At 37.5% G+C, this 19872-nt stretch overlaps 1 protein-coding gene across 2 annotated transcripts in view; it reads left to right on the top strand.

Moving 5' to 3' along the window:
* The window catches only part of ptgfr (prostaglandin F receptor), a 58652-nt gene extending 39809 nt beyond the window's left edge, over positions 1-18843 (top strand). For both annotated transcript variants that reach the window (XM_062978130.1, XM_008114135.3), the window contains one exon: positions 15147-18843. In XM_062978130.1, the coding sequence (XP_062834200.1) occupies positions 15147-15452 (306 nt within the window). In that variant the 3' untranslated portion in view covers positions 15453-18843. The remainder of the gene's footprint in view (positions 1-15146) is intronic.
* Positions 18844-19872: the final 1029 nt, after the last annotated feature.

Below are 19872 nucleotides of genomic sequence, written 5' to 3'. Positions count from 1 at the left end.
AAAATCATAAGTCCTCTAAAGTGTACATATCACAAAGTAATTTTTATTACAGAAGTTACTCAGGGGAATTTAACTAAACTGAATATATAGTATTGCCTTGATACCTCAAGACTGAGGGTGCTTCCAGACAACACCAAAATGCAGATTTTCAGAGAGGGATTAACAACCCTGGGACCTGCCTGCAGGTTCCCATGTAAAAACACGGGAAGGGTCACATTTTAGCTGCTGTGTGGATGCACCCCAGGTGGGAAGTAGAAGTGGTGGTGGGGAAACTTGATCTTTAAGAAATCTAATTTTTATGTTGCCTTGAAGAGGAAAACTCTGCAGACTTTCAATAGACCTGTCAGGTTTTGTGATAATGGGCACTGGAACTCTGGGAAAGGGCATACATAAAACATCTCTCTCTCTCTCTCTCTCTCTCTCTCTCTCTCTCTCTCTCTCTCTCTCTCTCTCACACACACACACACACACACACACACACACACACACACACACAAAAGCCTTCTAAATCTGGATAGAATTCATCTCTTGCAATATTAAAGAGGCCAGATACTTAAGTTTTTTCTTTTAATATAGATAAAATTAGCTTTTGGAGAATGGTAAAGATATATTTAAAGTAAAAATTATAGCACTCCAGGGTCTTTTTACATGGATCAGTTTATGAAGAGTTGTAGTAAAGCTAATATTGTACACAACAGGGGATGTTATGCTGTTCTGTTATGATCTGGATGAACGTTGATGTTTTTCATACTTTTACCATAACCACAATACTGTTAGACTTTCACTATGATTTTCAAAAGAAAGCTGAGTTCTAAGGACACCAAACTGATTGTGCATGGCTGGGATAAAATGATTTCCAGATGTAATGTAAAATCTAGTGTTCTGCATTTTAAAACAAAACAGACATGAATGTCTAAACAATGCTTTGTGAATCAATTTTTTTAACATTTAAATGTAGATTTTGATCAAACATTCAGTGGATATTATTAGTTAGTCAATTGTTGAATCATGGCTCAACAAAAGGTAAATTTATTGATCGTGGTTCTACTCTAGTCGTAACTAAAAACAGGATCTATAATACGATTGCAAGTATTCTGTTATTGTTTATTTTGAGAATGGTAGACTTTTTTGTCTGGGCAGGGTTAGACTGAAATAGTTCAGCAGGAATCCTTCAAATCTTTTCAAGGAATGTAACCATAGATTCTCTAAAAATATGTATGACTTCTAAGTACATGTAGATTAATGCAACACTTCAGTAATGGATTTGCAGCACTTCTGAATGACTTATTCCACTATGAAATCACTAGGTCACAAGCTGCTTATTCCAGAGTGTATAGACTCTGATATGTAAGAGACTGAAGTCTGTCCACATTTCGAAAATGGGATGTGAATAAGTTATTCATATATTGAAAAAAGTAGTTTTCTGGAAATTCAAAAGGGATCGAACCAGCCTGATTTCCCTTGGGAGCGAGTTCCACAAGCTACCCTGTTTCCCCGAAAATAAGACAGTGTCTTATATTAATTTTTGCTCCCAAAGATGCGCTAGGTCTTATTTTCAGGGGATGTCTTATTTTTCCATGAAGAAGAATTCACATTTATTGTTGAAAAAAAGAGAACATTTATTATATACTGTACAGCATAACCAGCCAAACTGTGAATCCTATCAAGAATTTCTTGTTATTGCCATTATTTACATGTACAGCAATCTATGGTACGTACATTTACCGATCCTGCATGCTCTGGTGTTCTGTTCAGCAGGCATGTTTCCAAACAAAAACTTTGCTAGGTCTTACTTTCAGGGGAGGTCTTATATTTAGCAATTCAGCAAAATCTCTACTAGGTTTTATTTTCCGGGGATGTCTTATTTTTGGGGAAACAGGGTAGTGTTGCTACCGAGAAAGCTTTATCATGTATGCCCCCTAACTGTGCTTGACAATAGGTACATGAAAGGTAAAACAATTACTTTGCAATGGCACCTTGAGAACAACAGAATGCTCATTCATAGGACAGTGGTGAGTTTTCATATCATAATGATACATCTTTGTAATGCTGTGGAAACTTTGCAAAATACAGGCTGTGCGTGTGGAACTGCTGTAGTTGTGTGTGCATGAGAGTGTGTATGTATGCATATGTCCAAGTTGCCATTTGACTTTTATTGACCACATAAAATTCATATAATTTTCTTAGACAATAAATATTTCTTGACAGTCCTTCATCTAAGTACCCACAGACTTCACCTTGTTCAGCTTCCAGGAAGAGATGGAATCTGGTGCTTTCAGGATATTATATTGAACAGTAAATACAGCATGTACTTGCCAATATGTTCTACTTGAGGAGTCCACTCCTTCCAACAGTGTTCACCTTGAGTTGACGAGACCACCACCATTTTAATTGAAAATAGACATGATGTTTTGAGAAATAGAAGTTCCTTCAGAATGATCTGGGGTGATTTTATGGTTTTTCATCTTGGGAAGACTACTCAATTATTCCCCCCCCCCCCCCCCAATTGTGGGAAGGGTATTTTGACCAAAGAAGATATTGGGGATTGAGGATGTATATGGGGAACAGGGCAGCCCTGTTCTGCTGGCTTTGAAAGTAAAGTTTATTGTTCCATTTTTGTATTTATCATAGAATAAAAGAAATAGGGCTGTGTGATCATGTAGACAAATCAATTTAAAGGAAAAGAAACTATTTTAATGGACTGGAACTTGAGATACTTGATTATACATCCTGACATTTTATTGTTATTTGCCATATTTTCTTATATATTACTTGAAGCATTTTCAGTATTATATGTAATCTGGATATATTTTGCTTCTACATTAAAAATAAATGTGTAACACATCCTATTATGTTTACAATAACAAACCACAGCAAATTGTTTTTCAAATGGTGCCATTTCTCCTTTTTTGTCTTTGGCATCCCTTCTGTTAAAACAGTTTTACTCTTAGGTAGTCAAAACTTCCTCTTTGTTGTGTGGAGTGCTTTGTGAATAACATGCTAGCTGTTTGGTTCCCCCTCCCATTGGAAACTCTCCAGTTACAAAATGAAGAGGAAGAAAATACCCTAAGGTCTCAAATCATGAAAATTTCCACCTTTAAAAATCTTGAGTAGAAAATATAATCAGTAGGAAAAATACCTTTTTTCATTATAGCGTGTTCTTACTTTATCATTTTGAAGTGGCCCAAGAGCTCTTGTTCACCAGCAGTTGTTTAGTCTGGATGATCAAGGGGGGGGGGGGGGGAGGCAGAATGATATGGCAGTAGTGGAGAGAATATATCTGATGAAAGAGTCTCTTCCAGTAATTCAAGGAAGCTCTGTAAGAGGATCTTTTCTTAAAAAGGGGAAAAAACGTATTTATTTGAAATGAAAAAACCCGATATCTCCCAAGTAGCCATGTTCTGATCTTTACTACTATATGGTTAAGATTAATTCCCACAAAACCTAATTAGGAAATGATTTTCTCTCTCTTTTTTTTTTGATGAAGAGACAATCTTTTTGTCAATACTTTACAGGATCTAGCACTTTCTTATTCATTCCATTGAAAGATCACTACCATTCATGCATCCTTATTACTTTTTTACACCTGCTTTCCAACTTATTGGGAAAGAGAAGAAGAAAAAGAAATGGTCTCATTACTAATAATTACCAGCTTCATTTGAAAGTACGTTGAAGATGACAAATTGCACTTGATCAGCTCTATTATGGATGCCCTAATGGAATAAAACCCCTCTTTCTTCTCCTCTTCTTCCAGCCCTAGAATTCAGTTGCATATGTGTTTGGGAAATAAAAGATGGCTTTCTTACCACTCTTATCACCTAGGACGCTTGCAGCACAATTGATCCATGGAGCCCCATGCTGCCCATCACACAACGCACACTCACTTCTGGTGGGGCTATCAGTCAACTGTGGCAAGTGTCCTACAATTCTTCACCGAGAACACAAGAGGCTTCCCTTATTCCATACAGAGCAACAGGGCCTGCGCAGGGGGGAGGGGGGGAAACTACGTGATGACGCTTCTCCACATGTGATGGGGAAGTGTGGCTTTGGGCAAGGAGAGGCGATGGGATTTCCCGACTGCCTTGCGGATTCACCATGGAGCTAGCAAATTGCCTCGCTGCTCCTCATCAATGTGATGAGGTCTTTAGTAACTTCTCCAGGCTGGAGAATTCCATGATACAGGAGGCAAAGGCTGCCTTTTCCTGTTCAGCTTTTGTTTTTACATTTAAGGATTTAATACGTAGTTTAACCGGGTGATGTAAAAGTGATTTTTCTTGGTGAATAAAAAGGCAGGAGATTGTTGATTTTACTCTCAAATGGTTCTATTTTTATTACATAATTCCATTATATATTTTAACCTGTACTTATACATATTTTATCCATTGTTTGCTGCCTTGAATTATTTGCTGCCTTGAATCCCACCTTTTGAGTGTGGAGTGGCTGGGTAAGAAAGACAGGATCAAACCAAATGAATGAATACATTCTCAGCATCAAAACCAGGGCTAACAGGAAAGGGGAAAATTTAATGTCTTCCAAAATGGTGCTTAAGGGTGTCGTGGGGCTGCCAGTTATACTGGTGGCAAGGGGGTGAGAAATTTCATCTTTTCACTTCCAGGAGAGAGACTCAATTGGTCTTTTGATAGATAGCTTCTGCAAATTCAATAACTCCCAATCCTGTAATGGCATATTTGGATCCAACCCAGTATAATTGTTGACTTCCTACTTTCACCCAAACATATGTTTTCTTAATCTGTGAGTTGTGTAATTAAAAAAATACACTTGCCCCTCCTCAATCTCTGTTTTGACATCCATGAATTCAATTATTCATGGACTTGCCATTGCCCTGCCCTGGACAATTTACTTTTTCCAGAACAGAAAAACTTGGCTCAGATTCCTTAGTCCATAGAAACAGGAATATAGTCTGAAGTTAAGGCTCTCCAAAACTTGGCTCTGCCTGCTTCCTATCCATATGGGGTAAGGAGCAAGAAAAAATAGTGCTGCACATTACAAACCCCCCACGTTTGAAAGAAGTACACACCCTTCTGCTTTCTCAACTTAAGCTGGAAAACCCATAGACAGCTTCTTCAGAGAAGGCAGAGAGAGTGATCTGTCTTTCACCATCTACTAGCATAAACTAAAGTCTCAGGCTATGGGATTTTACTCTGTGCTGAGAGAGCGGGGGGGCGGGGGGTAAGGGAGTGATTGCTACTCTTTTCTCCCACCTCCTCCAGCTTTGGGAGGCAGATGGCAGTGATCACTAAATTACTCCACCTCTTGAAGCTGGGTTGCTGTGGGAATGTTAATATAGCAGCCCCAGCTTCAGGAAATGGGTGGCAGTTATGATCACCCCCCTTAAACCCAGGCTGCATACTGCTTTGGGGGAGGGAGCGAGGTCCAGCAGCCAGACATGCAATGTTTGTACTTGCATCCATCTGGGGAACCCCCCAGCCGTTTGCTTGAGGAGAAGTACTTGGGAGCCTTGCCCCCATATCCACTGTATTTACAATTTCCCCACAGTTTTGAGGGTCCTGCACCCATAACTCCTGCAAATGTGGAGGCCTGACTACTGACATGTTTAAAAAGAGCCAGAGTCACAATCACGATAATCATAATGATAGGTCACCTATATGAATGTTAAGGTTGTTAACCTGCAGAATGAGAAAAAAAAATAATCATATGAAAAACTGATTTTTTTTTCTTATTTTAAGACCACAGAGTATATTTTACAGCCTGACTTGTTCAAAATTTATAGTCACATTAATTATCTTTGCATCAATTTAAAATGAAAATATTTATCTATTCTATCTTGGTGTTCTAATAGTAATTCACTATTCTGCCATTTCATGTATTGTACAGCTCTCTGCCAATAGTAATTTGAGTGTCTTCAAGGATCAGTAAGTTTAAGCATTTTAAAATACATTGAATAATACACTTTAATGTGTGACCTTATCTAGGACTCAACATCTTCGGATTACAAATGATGTGGAAAAACTTGGAAATAGCCTTTCCAAAGTAAAATAAAGGTTAAAAGGGCTTCCAAAGTTACTTCTCAGAAAAGTAAATATAATGACATGCCAAAACTATAAAACTATAGTTACATGTTGAAGGCACCCATAACGGAGCTGTAGTAGAATCATGGTTTGGGACATCATCCTGCCATTGCTCAATTATGGCTACCTTCATCATGATGTTATATTCATTCTTAAATGTAACTGTTCAGGCTCCTCAGCAAAGCCAAAAAACTCTGCTATTCCAATGATATTTTCATTTTTCAGTAATGTCCAGCATAGTTTTTTTTTCTACTGTGTTCTGTATGCATTGTGATGTATCAGAAATGGACGGATCATGCACTTGGAGAACCATGATATCATAAATGTGGGTAATCCCATTGCAAGTACAGTAGAGTTTTGCTTATCCAACCTTCACTTATCCAACATTTTGTATTATCCAACGCAGTTTGCCTTTTAATAATCAATGTTTTTGTTGTCAATGTTTTCAATACACTGCAATGTTTTGGTGCTAAATTTGTAAATACAGTAATTACTACATAATGTTACCTGGTGTTGAACTGCTTCTTCTGTCTATTTGTTGTAAAACATGATGTTTTGGTGCTTAATTTGTAAAATCATAACGTAATTTAACATTTAATAGGCTTTTCTTAATCCCTCCTTATTATCCAACATTTTCGCTTACCCAACGTTCTGCCAGCCTGTTTATGTTGGATAAGCGAGACTACTGTATTTCACATTCTTATTAGTCACATTTTGATGTGGCCAAAATGTCAACTGATGACCATCTTTCTGGTGATGAGCAATTCTGTGAATTCAAAGATGACAGATACACAGCCTTCTACCAGGCCTGTATTCAACATTTTTATCATCTTGGTAGAATCTGCCAAAACTTGTGCTTTGTTGATAGAAACTTCTAGAACCTAAGATCACCTACATACTATAAAGAGTTGGCAGAATATGGTTTTGAAACAGACTGAACATATATGTTGGGGAAAATCTGGAGAAAATCTTGCTATTATCTTCAAATAAAGAAGGGCATTAGGATCAAATTTAGCAAGTAATAGGAATGACTATTTTAAGAGGTTTATACAGGGATATGCAGTATTTTAATCATTATATTTAGGTGTTCATTATAATAGTCATGGCTTTTGCACACATTTCTTCCTTTCTCTGCATTAACACATCATGTTGTCTCATGAATGGTCTGTTGAAGCTGACAACATCTTATAATCATTCTACTTTTGAATATCTTTTACTTTAGGACTTCAGTTTTATCTTTCAACCTAATTACAAAAGAAATGAAAAGGCTGTAAACAGTCTAACCAGGAAATGAACTTTTAGCTTTTCTATAAAAACCAGAAATCTCTAGCATAGATGCTCTAATACAGGGAATGACGAGAGTCACAGTCCTATAGTAAGTTATATTTTATAGGATTGTGCACATCAGTAGTCATAATATTATGCTATATATGAGATTTGTACTCATGAAACATCTTTTTACTTCTCTCAATGCACTGTAAATCAGGGATTCTCAAACTGTGTTCTGCAGAGCCCTTGGGGCTCCACGGGTGATAGTGAGGGGCTTTGCGATGCCATTCTGCTTCCCACCTCCTCTTCCCTCCTGAGAATTGCAGAGAAATTAAAGGACACAGACCCTTCTCCCCCACCTCTTCCACCACCCAGAGCCTTTCTTCTGCTTCCTTTGCTGCCCAGACTCTTTTCCTTGCTGCCCTGACAACTCCCTCCACCGCTGACTCTGCTTCCAAAACCCTATTTCCCTCCCACTGCTCAGATGGTGCTTTAATTGTGTTTTTCCTACATGACCGAAGGGGGTTGGACTGGATGGCCACCGGGGTCTTCCACTGAAATACTGTTAAGTTTATGATGGTTAAAATTGTTCTTCATTTAAAATATTGTATTGTTCTTTCCTTTTTTTGTTTTTTGAACTGTATGAATTAGTTCACACAAACACTCTCCACCCATTTGCCACTGGCCTGGCCCATGCCTGATACACTAGCTTTGCCTGGCCATGCATTGCTGTGGTTTATGGGAATCATTTGTTGGCCAGTTGGAATAGCAGTGAATAGCCTTGCAGCCTCAAAGCCTGGGCGTTTTCTTCTTATGGGAATCCTTGTTTGGTGAGCTGGAATGCAATTGAATAGTCTTGCTGCTTGGAAAGCTGGGTACTTGCGTTCTAGGGAAATGGTTTATTGGGCTGCTAGAATTGCAGTGAATAGCCTCGCTACTTCAAAGCCTGGCTGCTTGCTACCTAGAGGAATCTTTGGTTGGTCAGCTTCAATAGTACAGAATAGTATCACTGCTTCAAAGCCTGGCTGCCTTCTACCAAGATTAATCCTTTGTTAGTCTGGTTGAATTGCACTGAATAGCCTTGCAGCTTCAATGCCTGGCTGTTTTATAGCTAGGGGAATCCTTGTTTGGCGAGCTGGAGTAGCACCCTCAATCAAAGAGCCGCTTTGAAGCCTGGCTACTTCCTTAGTAGGGGAATCATTGTTTGGCCAGCTTGAATTGCACTGAATCGTCTTGCAGCTTGAAAGCCTGGCCACTTTCTACATAGGGCATCCTTGCTAGGCCAGGTTGAATGGGACAGAGTAGGCTCATGGCTTCAAAGCCTGGGGGTTTTTCACCTAGGGGAAATCTTGGTTGGCCAGGTTGAATAGCACCAAATAGCCTTGCTGCTTGCAAGCCTGGCTGCTTTCTACCTTGCGGAATCCTTGATTCGCCAGGGTGAATAGCAAGTAATAGTCTTGGTGCGGCAGGTATGAATGCTGCAATTAGCCACCTTGATTAGCATTTAATGCCCTTGCAACTTCAAAGCCTGGCTGCCTCCTTCCTGGGGAATTCTTTGTTGGGAGGTGTTAGCTGGCCCTAGTTGTTTCCTGTTTGGAATTTCCCTGTTTTCAGAGTGTTGCTCTTTGTTTACTGTCCTGATTTTAGAGATTATATTGTTCTGTATAATTATACCACAGTAATTATTATATATTATATTTATAATCTTATATTATCTGCTTAGAACTGGATTATATGAGGCCTGTTCTACACAGCTATTTAAAATCCACACTGAACTGGATTATATGGCAGTTTGGACTCAAGATAATCCAGTTCAAAGCAGATAGTGTGGATTTTCTGCCTTGGCATTCTGCGTTATATAGCTGTGTGGAAGGGCCTTGAGTCTACACTGCCATATAATCCAGTTCAAATCAGATAATCTGTATTTTATAGGCACTGTGGTTGAGGCCTAAGTGCACACTGCCTGTGCCCTGGGTGCCATTTTGGCTGAGGGGAGTTGGTAGGACACAAAGGGGGAGGGGTCTAAAGGCAGCGGGGGCCTAAAGACAGCAGGGCCTACCTTTCTGACTGGCAGTTAGGGGGAGAAAGGCTCTTCGTCATCCTCTGTTATTTGGACGATTTTTCTAGGTTTTTTTTTATTTAAAGACATAGATTGGATGATTATGTCTTTTGTGGCCAAATTTGGTGTGATTTGGTTCAGTGGTTTTGTTGTTTACTCCATGGGAAAAACGCACATTACATTTTTATATACATAGAAGATTATGTATAATATGCGTACTATATAATATACTATATAAACCTTTCTTGGGGCTCCATGAAAATTTTTTGCTTCACAAAGGGTTCCATGGCTAAAAAAGTTTGAGAACCCCTGCTATGTTTATCCAATGCATATATTAATGCATATAGCCTCAATTTATGCAATCAAAATGGAAAAGAAATTTGGTATGAGAATAAAGGTGATGCAGGTACTATTAACTTGACTGCCATGGTGTATTGATTTCATATGAACGGAGAGTCTGCTATTCTCCGTATACTCATTATAACTGAAACCCGACTACAACAAAGAGCTTGGTGGTTAGAAACCATTAATGCATTTCCTTCCTATATAGGTTGGAAAGTTCTAGCACATAGAGAATACATTTAAAAAGGAGTAAACAGTAAATTTGTTTCTTTATATCCTAATTTCTCATCTATTACATGCCCCTAGAATGGAAACAGAATCATACTTTGAAATGCATTCAGCAAATCAACATGATAAAACACAATTAACAACACTCAGAGCAAAACTACCCAAATCGCCTAGTAGTGAGTCTTTGTACAATGGCTGTATTTGCATTCAGAGATCTACATCCGTGTCTGCGTTGCCGAATCTCTCTCTTTTATTAAACATATCCTTATGACGTTGACATCAACATAAAATCAACAGAAATAAACAGTACATATTAATTGAAAACAATACTTAATATTACAAACAAATAACAAATGTCCATTAAAAATAAACCCAATTCACCAACATTCGACATCTACCACCCATACCTAACAATCTCTATTTTGTCCTCCCACTCACTTAGACATATTACAAACTTGACTTCCCAACCCACTAGACAAAGGCATCTATTATCTTGGTATAATACTCTTCTTGTTACTACTCGAGTGCATTTAAACTTCTGCTAAAAAAGTCCATACTGTAAATTCATCTTCAAATTCCATGAGTTCAGTTTTCTTTCTATACAGGATAATAATGGTTTCCAAACTTTTACAAAGTTATTTATTTATCTTTTTTATCATTAAAGATAATGTATACTTCTCAGCCAGTTCAAGATTTTAATTGATTCTTCTTTTGTCAGAAAATTGGCACTTTCCCATTTTTGAGTATAAAGCTTTAATATAGTGTAGCACCCCATGATTCACCTCTATGGTTTGATCATATGTACGTTATAATGAAAATAATTTTGAGCTCAGCTGAATGTGTGTTCTAAAACTCGTATCTTGCAGTGCTGTCTGGATCAATTTCTAATACTTCTTCATCTTTTCAAAAGTCTACCACATGGGATGTTCTTCATTTTCACATTTCCAACATAATTTATTTCCCTGGTTTATTCATTACTTTGAAATTCTTAAACTTTATATATTTCATCATTTTCTCCACTTCTTTCACCATCAAAACCGATAACTGTGCTTGAAGTAATTTTATTTCTTAAAATGTTTTCCTATTATTGTCTTTTTAAAATTAGTCTTTCTTTCTCTTACTATCTTCTATTATTTTCTGTTTCCCTTTGCATCTGTTTTTCACAATCTCTGATACTTGTTGAATAAAGAAGCCTCCTATAACTTTCTTGAAGTGTTTACTTATTCTGAGTTTTTTTCCTCAAATTCCTCTTCCATCTGAGTGTGCTACATAAGATGCTGGACTAACAGAAAGCAAAGGAGTCGCTTGTATTTCGTCAGTTGTATGACGCCATCAATCGAAAGGTACACCCTAATTTCAGTGCAACCACCATCACCAAAAATCCATGAGATACACCAGTAATTCTAAGATGCGCCAATTTTTGGATATTTTTGGTGTGTCAGGAGTGACTTGAGAAACTGCAAGTTGCTTCTGGTGTGAGAGAATTGGCCGTCTGCAAGGAAGTTGCCCAGGGGACGCCTGGATGTTTTGATGTTTTACCATCCTTGTGGGAGGCTTCTCTCATATCCCTGCATGGAGAGCTGGAGCTGACAGAGGGTACTTATCTGTGCTCCCCCTGGATTCGAACCGGCAACCTTCAGGCCAGCAATCCAACCTTCAAGTCAGCAGTCCTGCCAGCACAAGGGTTTAACCCACTGCGCCACTGGGTGAACTCTATTGAATTAACTGTCTCCGGTGGAAGCATACCATATAATCATGACGGAGGAACTAGGAAGTGCCGGCACAAGGGTTCAGGGGCGGTTCAACCATTAGGCGAAGTAAGCGGTTGCTGAAGGCACCATCCTCTAGGGGGCACCTAGGGGGCGCAGTTGAGGCACCTGAAAGGGAAGGCTTCTGGAAGGTGGCCATACAGCCTGCAAAACTCACAGCAACCCAGTCCTGATTTTAGAGTTTTTTTTTTAAATACCGGGGGCCAAATTCCCTTTTGATGGCCTTTTAATTCCTATGGATTCCTAAGAACCCCCAGGGCTATTCCACACAGCCATATAACCCAGAATATCAAAGCAGAATAACCCACAACATCTGCTTTGAACTGGGTTATCTGAGTCCACACTGCCCTATATCCCAGTTCAATGTTTGGTGGTAAAGTCGCAAATATAGTAATTCCTACATAACATTACCATGTATTGAACTGCTTTTACTGTTGATTTGTTGTAAATCATGATGTTTTGGTGCTTAATTTGTAAAATCATAATGTAATTTGATGTTTAATAGGCTTTTCCTTAATCCCTCCTTATTATCCAACATTTTTGCTTATCCTACTCTTTTATTTTTTGGGGGGGAGGGCACCAATATGCTGTTTGCTTACACTTGAAAATTACCTAGGGCCGGCCCTGCAAGGGTTTAACCCATTGCGCCATCGGGGCCTCCACATTTTTGGAGGTGTTTATATAGGGAAAAAGTGTGTCTTAAAATTGAAGAAATACAGTCTTTTGGGTTAAGGGACATTTTGAATTTCAGAATTCCCAAAGAGGGATGATCAGTCTGTACCAACCAAGTTCACAATTGGGCTGCCATAACTTTAAGAGACTAGTAGATGGTGCTGGTGCCTAAGCCATTACACTGCTTCTAGTACCTTCCTCTTTGATGCTGCTATGTTTATTCACACTTGTCCTTCACCTTGGCTAGGTGCTCTGCCCTTCCAGTAGTGAGTGCAGGATAAATCTAGAGGTTGCATTGTCTGTGCAAAGGCTGGGAGCTCCTGCCACACAACACTTACCACACAATTCTCAATCAAGTCTCCTTGTGTAGATGCCAACACTGATCCCAACAAGCCATGGAGCTCCTGGCCGGTACTAGTGCCCCTGTTTGCAAAGTGAAACCTGGAAGAAGATGTGGGAGGAGATCAGCTCCCTCCTTCTTCTTTGTCATCTCACACCTCTGCTGATGTCAGAATGGCCTTTAAAGCCCTAGACTGCATCCCCTTGTACAAAACTTCAGGAGAGGCCCTTCTCTTGGTCCCACATCAATCTCAAGCAGAATGGCCCCCTCCCTGCTGTCCTTCCGGCAGCAGGCTAAAACCTTTTTATTCAGTCAGGGTTTTAAAGAAGGAAGTTTTTACGATTGTATAGGTCTATTGTGATTTTATATGCTTTTAATGATGTTAAATGCTGCTTTAATACTTGTATATTTGTATATTTTAAGTTGTACAGTATTACAATGCTTTTAGTTGTGAGCTTCTTTGAGTCTCCGTATGGAGAGAAAAAGCAGGATATAAATAAACCTAATAATAACAACAACAACAACAACAACAACAACAACAACAACAGCAACAACAACAACAACAGCAACAACAACAACAAATAACAAGGCCGTAATATCCAGGATGTTTCATAGAGCTCCGTATCTGTTAAGGAACAGTGGCTACAATAGTGATGGTGATGTGATGGTCCAGGAGGGCCCAGTCTTCATCCTCGTTTGTCCATATGGATACCAGTGCAACTTGGCAGCACTGGTAGAGTGCATGTGGCCACCTCTGGGGCCAGTTTGGATCATTTCTGTTTCAGACCATCCACACATTTACACGTTAGTGTAGACACATCCTTTGTGGCAGTCAAAAGTCAGATTTAATCCAAAATTCAGAAAACTGGATTTTATAAATCAGTATTCGCTATTTCACTCCCTTGACGTTTTTTAAACAAACACAAAACAACCACTTTCATATTATTCAGTTGTCAATGTTTTCCCTCTTCTCCCTTACTCCTTTTTTCCCTTTAGTGCAATTATGCCATTTTGCAATACTTTGCAGGCGAGGGTGTTGTTTATAGTGGAAAATATGAAAGCTCTTACCAAGGTAACAGAATGCTGAGGAGCATACATATTAAGTGAAACACAATTTCTTTAAATGGAAAACATAGAAAAAAGAGTAAGACATTGAAGAAAAGTGTAATTTGAATCACTGTTTTTGCAGCAGTGTCAACTTGTATTTTCCTTTTGCATGTTGTGACTCGCACCTTTATAATAATATAAGATAGGCAGATGCTGGTGGTTTTGTAACAATCAGTAATCAGGAACTAATATTGTGCACAAAAATAAATGTTGATCCCTTTCCTTCCAGCTCCTGTAAGAGAGTTGACTGATAAAATGTTTCCATTTTACCGTATATCTTCTGGGAGGACTTTATTTAAAAAAGATTGTGTTTATGAAAAAAGGTTGTCATTTTAGTCACAATAATAATTCTGATGAAACAGGAATGGAGATGTCAAAGGAGTTTGGAACTGCAGAATACTTGGAAAACAATGGACAGTAAAAATACCCTGCAACCAACTGTCTGTTAGGGGTTTTAGACAAATATACATGAATACACTGTTTACATCACAAATGCAATATGGAATCTGAGCATATATTTATGTTCATTACATTTAGGTATGTCTCTTAAGACACTTTCTGTTCCAACCTAGGATATTTAGGGTATATTTATATGGGGTGGTTAATATATAGAAAAGGTTCTGGAAATGTAATTTCTTTTCATAATTATCCATATTATGGCATTATTTGTTTGTTGAACAGCTTGTGGAAATGAATTGTCTCTTGCCAATGAGTCTTGTCAAGAGTACCAACTATTCAGTTATTAACTAGAGATGCAGAATTTCTCTCCTGCCACTTTCCAATAACAGCTTTTTAAAGTATATATATTTATAGTATTTATACACCATTTTATATAATGCGTTCAACACTAAAATCATATAGAAAGCGAAATAAAAGGTAAATGAATGAATGAGTTATAATTCTAGATAATAAATAATTAGAAATACATCAACAAGCAATAAAAGTAGAATTTTTGGACCAATATATTTAGTTAATAAAGAATTATAACAATATTGATACCACCATATTACATTGGCTTGGCTCTATCTAATATTCAGAGGACATTTCTCCAACTTATTTTATGGTATCTTTTTTTTATTATTAAAAACAGTGCTAAATATTTTTCAATATCACTACAATAATTTTATTTTGATCCCACCCCCACTGTTGGTACAGAATCAGATTCATCAGTCTGATTTTATACCATTTTATGTCCTGGCATCCAAATGTGCAGCTTGTGAGCTCTTCAGATTGCTTGAATATAACTATATGAGAGATAATTATCAAGCCGGTAATAATGTTTTCTGCTTTCATTTCCTTTTGTTTTGCAGGTGACCATGGCAAATATTGGAATAAATGAAAACCATTCCTGGAAATCATGTGAAACAATACTGTTTGCTCTTCGAATGGCAACATGGAATCAAATTTTGGATCCATGGGTATACATTCTTCTGAGAAAAGCTGTTCTTAAAAAACTGTTCCAGATTGCTAGAAGATTTTGTGGAGTTCGTATCATTAATTTCCATGCGTGGGAACTCAGCTCCATTAAAAATTCATTAAAAGTGGCAGCAGTTTCTGATTCAACAGTCAGCTCCAAACCGACCAACCAGCAGCTACTCAATTCAACAGTGCCATGAAGTGGAACGAGAGAATGATGAAATGAAGATGTAATGGTCAGGCATCTCAATATTTTGTAGAATAAATGTGGCCTGGTATTTTCTTCATCTTTAAAATATAAAATCTGGCTCTATTGATGGGCATCCGGAGCTGATATTCCAGATAGTCATTTTCAGAATATATTTTCAAGAATGGTCGATGTGTAACTGAGGCTGCCAAACCTAGTACCAAAGAGGCCAGGATTCATTATAACAGAAGAAAAACAAATGCACCAATAAACTGCTAATTTAATGTGTAAAAAGTAAATTTAAAATAGGATGGTGAACACATCAGACAATTTTTATTAAAATATGGCCTCGTTGAAGTATTTAATAAAAACAAGACAAAATCTATTGATTTCAGTTTGATGTATTTAAGGAAGTATATTTAACACAACCTTTAAAATAAACAAGACTATTAAACTTTAAGGAAATGGTTGGATTATGGTTTGTACATATAGGTGTCATAACAATATTGAGTTTCACCTTTAATTTGATACAGAAGGACTCTTTTTTTCCCTTTTATATCAAGACAATCTGCTTAGCTTGGTTTAAACGAATCCTGATAGACATATGAGGTAAAAGGAGGTTGCAAATGATGAAATGTCTCTGTTAAAAGTGGCAATGAATTTGTGGTAACTTGAGAAGATATATTCCCGTTTGTGCTCACTTTCTCTTGCACAGTGTAAAGTGAACCTCCAAAATGAAAAAGCTTGATCAGTAACAGAAGTGATTTAGCTTCTTAGAAATTCGACCCTTAGCATCACAACTTCAAATATGTGCACCTAGAAAAAGGAATTAAAAACACAAATTTAAGAGCCAGGAAAAGGTAACTGATGTGACCTATTAATGTTATACCAGGATCCCGTGATAGCGCAGAGGGTTAAACTGCTGAGCTGCTGAATTTGCTGACTGAAAGGTCAGCAGTTCGAAGTTGGGGAGTGGGGTGAGCTCCCACGGTTAGCCCCAGCTTCTGCCAACCTAGCAATTCAAAAACATGCAAATGTGAGTATTTCAATATGTACCGCTTCAGTGAGAAGGTAATGGCGCTCTATGCAGTCATACTGGCCACATGACCTTGGAGGTGTCTGTGGACAACACTGGCTCTTTGGCTTAGAAATGGAGATAGACACCACCCCCCAGAGTCAGACACAGCTAGACATAGTGTCAAGTGGAAACCTTTACCTTTAATGTTGCACCATATTCTTATTGGCTAATAATTAGTTGGATGTTCAACTATTATGATGTTTTAGTTTGATTAAGAAATCACATTTACGCATAGTAAACTTGTGAAATACTGGGTGTCATATTTTAATTCTGGTTGTTGATATGTCTTTGATATGCACATGCAGTGCTTCAATCTATTACCATAAATACAAAAAAACAATTTACTGAGGCCTACTATGCACCAACAGGAATATGAAGGAGGAGAAAAAGATGAAACACTCATAGTTGCAACCGTCAAGTGAAATTGGAACACATTTGTTTTTATCTAAATAAAAGAAAGATGTGGCACAAATTATAGAATGTTTTTGGCAGAATTTTCAGCCTTCAATGTAATATTTCACAATGAATCTTAAAAGTAATTGTGGTGCTGGGGGAATTGCTTTTGAAAGCTAGAAAAACAAACACTGATTTAGCTGAAAAAAATTATTGTTGCTATCCCACAAAGATGTTGTAGAGGACTTAGTGGAAAAGTCTTTAAGAAAAAAATATTCATATGTCAGTTTAACAGTTTGCTAGCCTTACTTTTTTTGGGAGCAATTACCATATTGTTTATATACCAGCCTCTTGCAGTTCTGTGTAAATATTTAAAGTCCTCTAACATTTTGAGGCTCTCAGGCAACGAAGTGCCTAAGATCCCCCCCCCCCAATCTTGCATATGCTTGCAGTGTTCATTTGTTTTACTTGAAAAAGAAGCAAAGCCATTAAACTTTACCTTGTAGTTTGTTTACAAGTAAAAGTAAAATGTTTTAAAATTTGTGAACATAAATCATAAGCCAGGCCCTGAGCTGCTAAAGAAATTATTGTAACTAATATATGGATTAAATGAACAATCATACCAGCTGCTATTACTATTACTCCTCCACAAAGATTTTATTGACAATAAAGATGAACACAGAAATCCTTCAAAAGCCATACACTTTATATTAGATGAGAACCATATGGTAGGGATTTTTTTTGCTGTACAGTTTTCAAAGTTCATAACACATCATGCTGCACTCCAGTAGCCATATATTGTGACCTTCTGAAGACTGCTTTTGTATTTCTGATTATTGTTGCCTCCCAGGATGACAGAAACCTAGACAGAATTGTGGTCCTCACTAGGCATATATGTATTTACTTTTATGTCATCTATCAATCTATGGCAACCCCATAAATGTCACAGGGTTTTGCCAGTTCTTTCTGAAATAAAGTCTACAGCTCCTGGTATTCACAGTTGATCTCCCATCCTAGTCTAACCAGGGCTGATCCTTCTTAGGTTCCAAGATCAGACGGGATCTGGTATCTTTACAGTATTTAGGTCAGTGGTCTTCACTAGGAGCTCCCAATTCCTGCTGTTGCTGCCTATTGGCATGTGAATACTAGTTCACAAGTTGTGCAGGCTTGCAAAACCAGATTAATGATAAGGCATTAATGATGAGCAGAATGAAGGGATTAGCATATCGTGACACAATTCCATGAACATTCAACCAATGGGAAGGTGAGCCTTGAATTAGAAATCTGTCCCTACCTTGTACTAGGATTATTTTGTTTTAAGCCCATACCTATGGATTTATTTTGTTTTACACCAATTGTTCTCAACCTTTGGGTCTCCAGATGTTTTGGCCTTCAACTCCTAGGAATCCTAATAGCTGGTAAATTGGCTGGGATTTCTGGGAGTTGTAGGCCAAAACACCTGGGGACCCACAGGTTGAGAACCACTGCTTTACACCCATGCCCAGCAGAAGGTCCCAAATTCAATCGCTTGAATCTACAGGTGAGACTAAGCTTGATATAATAGCTCCTCCATACCAAGTCAGTGCTGTTACCCTATGGCCCAATTGAATACATAATCTGAAATCAGAGTTATGATATAAAATGTCATTGCATCTGATCACATGCCTCCATTTTTTTTTCGTTCTGGTGACAAGTATGCTTCAGCAGCTTCAATTGATGTTTAACTATATAATTGTGGAAATGCTTCACTGGTAAAAAAAAAAAAGTGGGTTTCTCTCATTTTGTCATGTGAATAAATGTTACTATGTGTGTATAGATATACTATATATATTCTAAATTTTGTCCAAACAAATGTGTATTTGTTTTCTTGTATTCTGTGAATTGATACAGAGTAATGTAAGATGCGATATTTCATTAAACCTATTACAATGTGCCTCTGGAGCAGTGGTGTTTTTAGTGCTGAGGTATGCTGAAATATGATTGCCATATTAAATGCTGAATGATGAGTGCCATGTTACAAAATCACATTAGAAACATTTTTGGCAGCTGAATTGTTAGGAGAATTAAGGTTGACGCTTTGTTCAGCTTTTGTGCTTGCAAATAAACCAGTTCAAAATCTGGTCTTTTGCAGTTTTCTCTTTGGTAAAAATAGAACAAAAAATACATGACACCAGTACCTTTCTCATATGTATTTCACTACAGCTACATTGATCCATTTTTTAAATGTGTCACAGAACTTTATTTCTGTACAAGTAGATTAACTTTCTTTACCTTTGCTTTAAACAAAACAGACCCTAAAGTATTGGATATTGACGGAAAGTTATGTTTCTGGAGTGTACTCCTTCAAGTTCTCTTTTAAAGCAGTTTTCTACATGCCGAGAACTGACATATAACAAAAGGGAAATTTAATTATACTTTGATGTCACCTTCTCTTTAAAGAATAGAAGAAGAATGTTACCAATGGACTATTAAAATATGTTAACAATAGACAACAAAACCATTAAAATAATTCAATTATCTGTAAGCAATGCATCAAAATGCACACAGAAATGCACACAGAAAATAACCAAATGAAGGAATTATCAATTTCTTCCATCTATAGATAGATTCATGTATATCTATCTATACCTATCTATCGATCTATTTATTGATCTATGAATTTACCTACCTACCTACCTACCTATTCTGGCTAATATATCTAATTGCATATATTAACGTTCACAGAAATTTACATAAATATGTTTTATTTAATAGGGAGAACTACAGTGGACTCTCAGTTCACTGGCCTCCATGGGGATTGGCAGATAGATACTGGATAAATGTAATTTCTGCTTGCTTGGCTGTTACTATTAAAATTATGTACTAATTACTAATATCATACCCATGCCATACCATATCATAAACGTTTACAGTATGACTTGACATTAATACTGAAATACAGTAATTAAAAGCAAATTAAGAC

This window comes from Anolis carolinensis, chromosome 4 (genome assembly GCF_035594765.1).
Source record: "Anolis carolinensis isolate JA03-04 chromosome 4, rAnoCar3.1.pri, whole genome shotgun sequence".
Classification (NCBI taxonomy): Eukaryota; Metazoa; Chordata; class Lepidosauria; order Squamata; family Dactyloidae; genus Anolis; species Anolis carolinensis.
The sequence above is the reverse complement of the archived record's forward strand: the minus strand, read 5'-3'. Positions and strand labels throughout refer to the sequence as shown.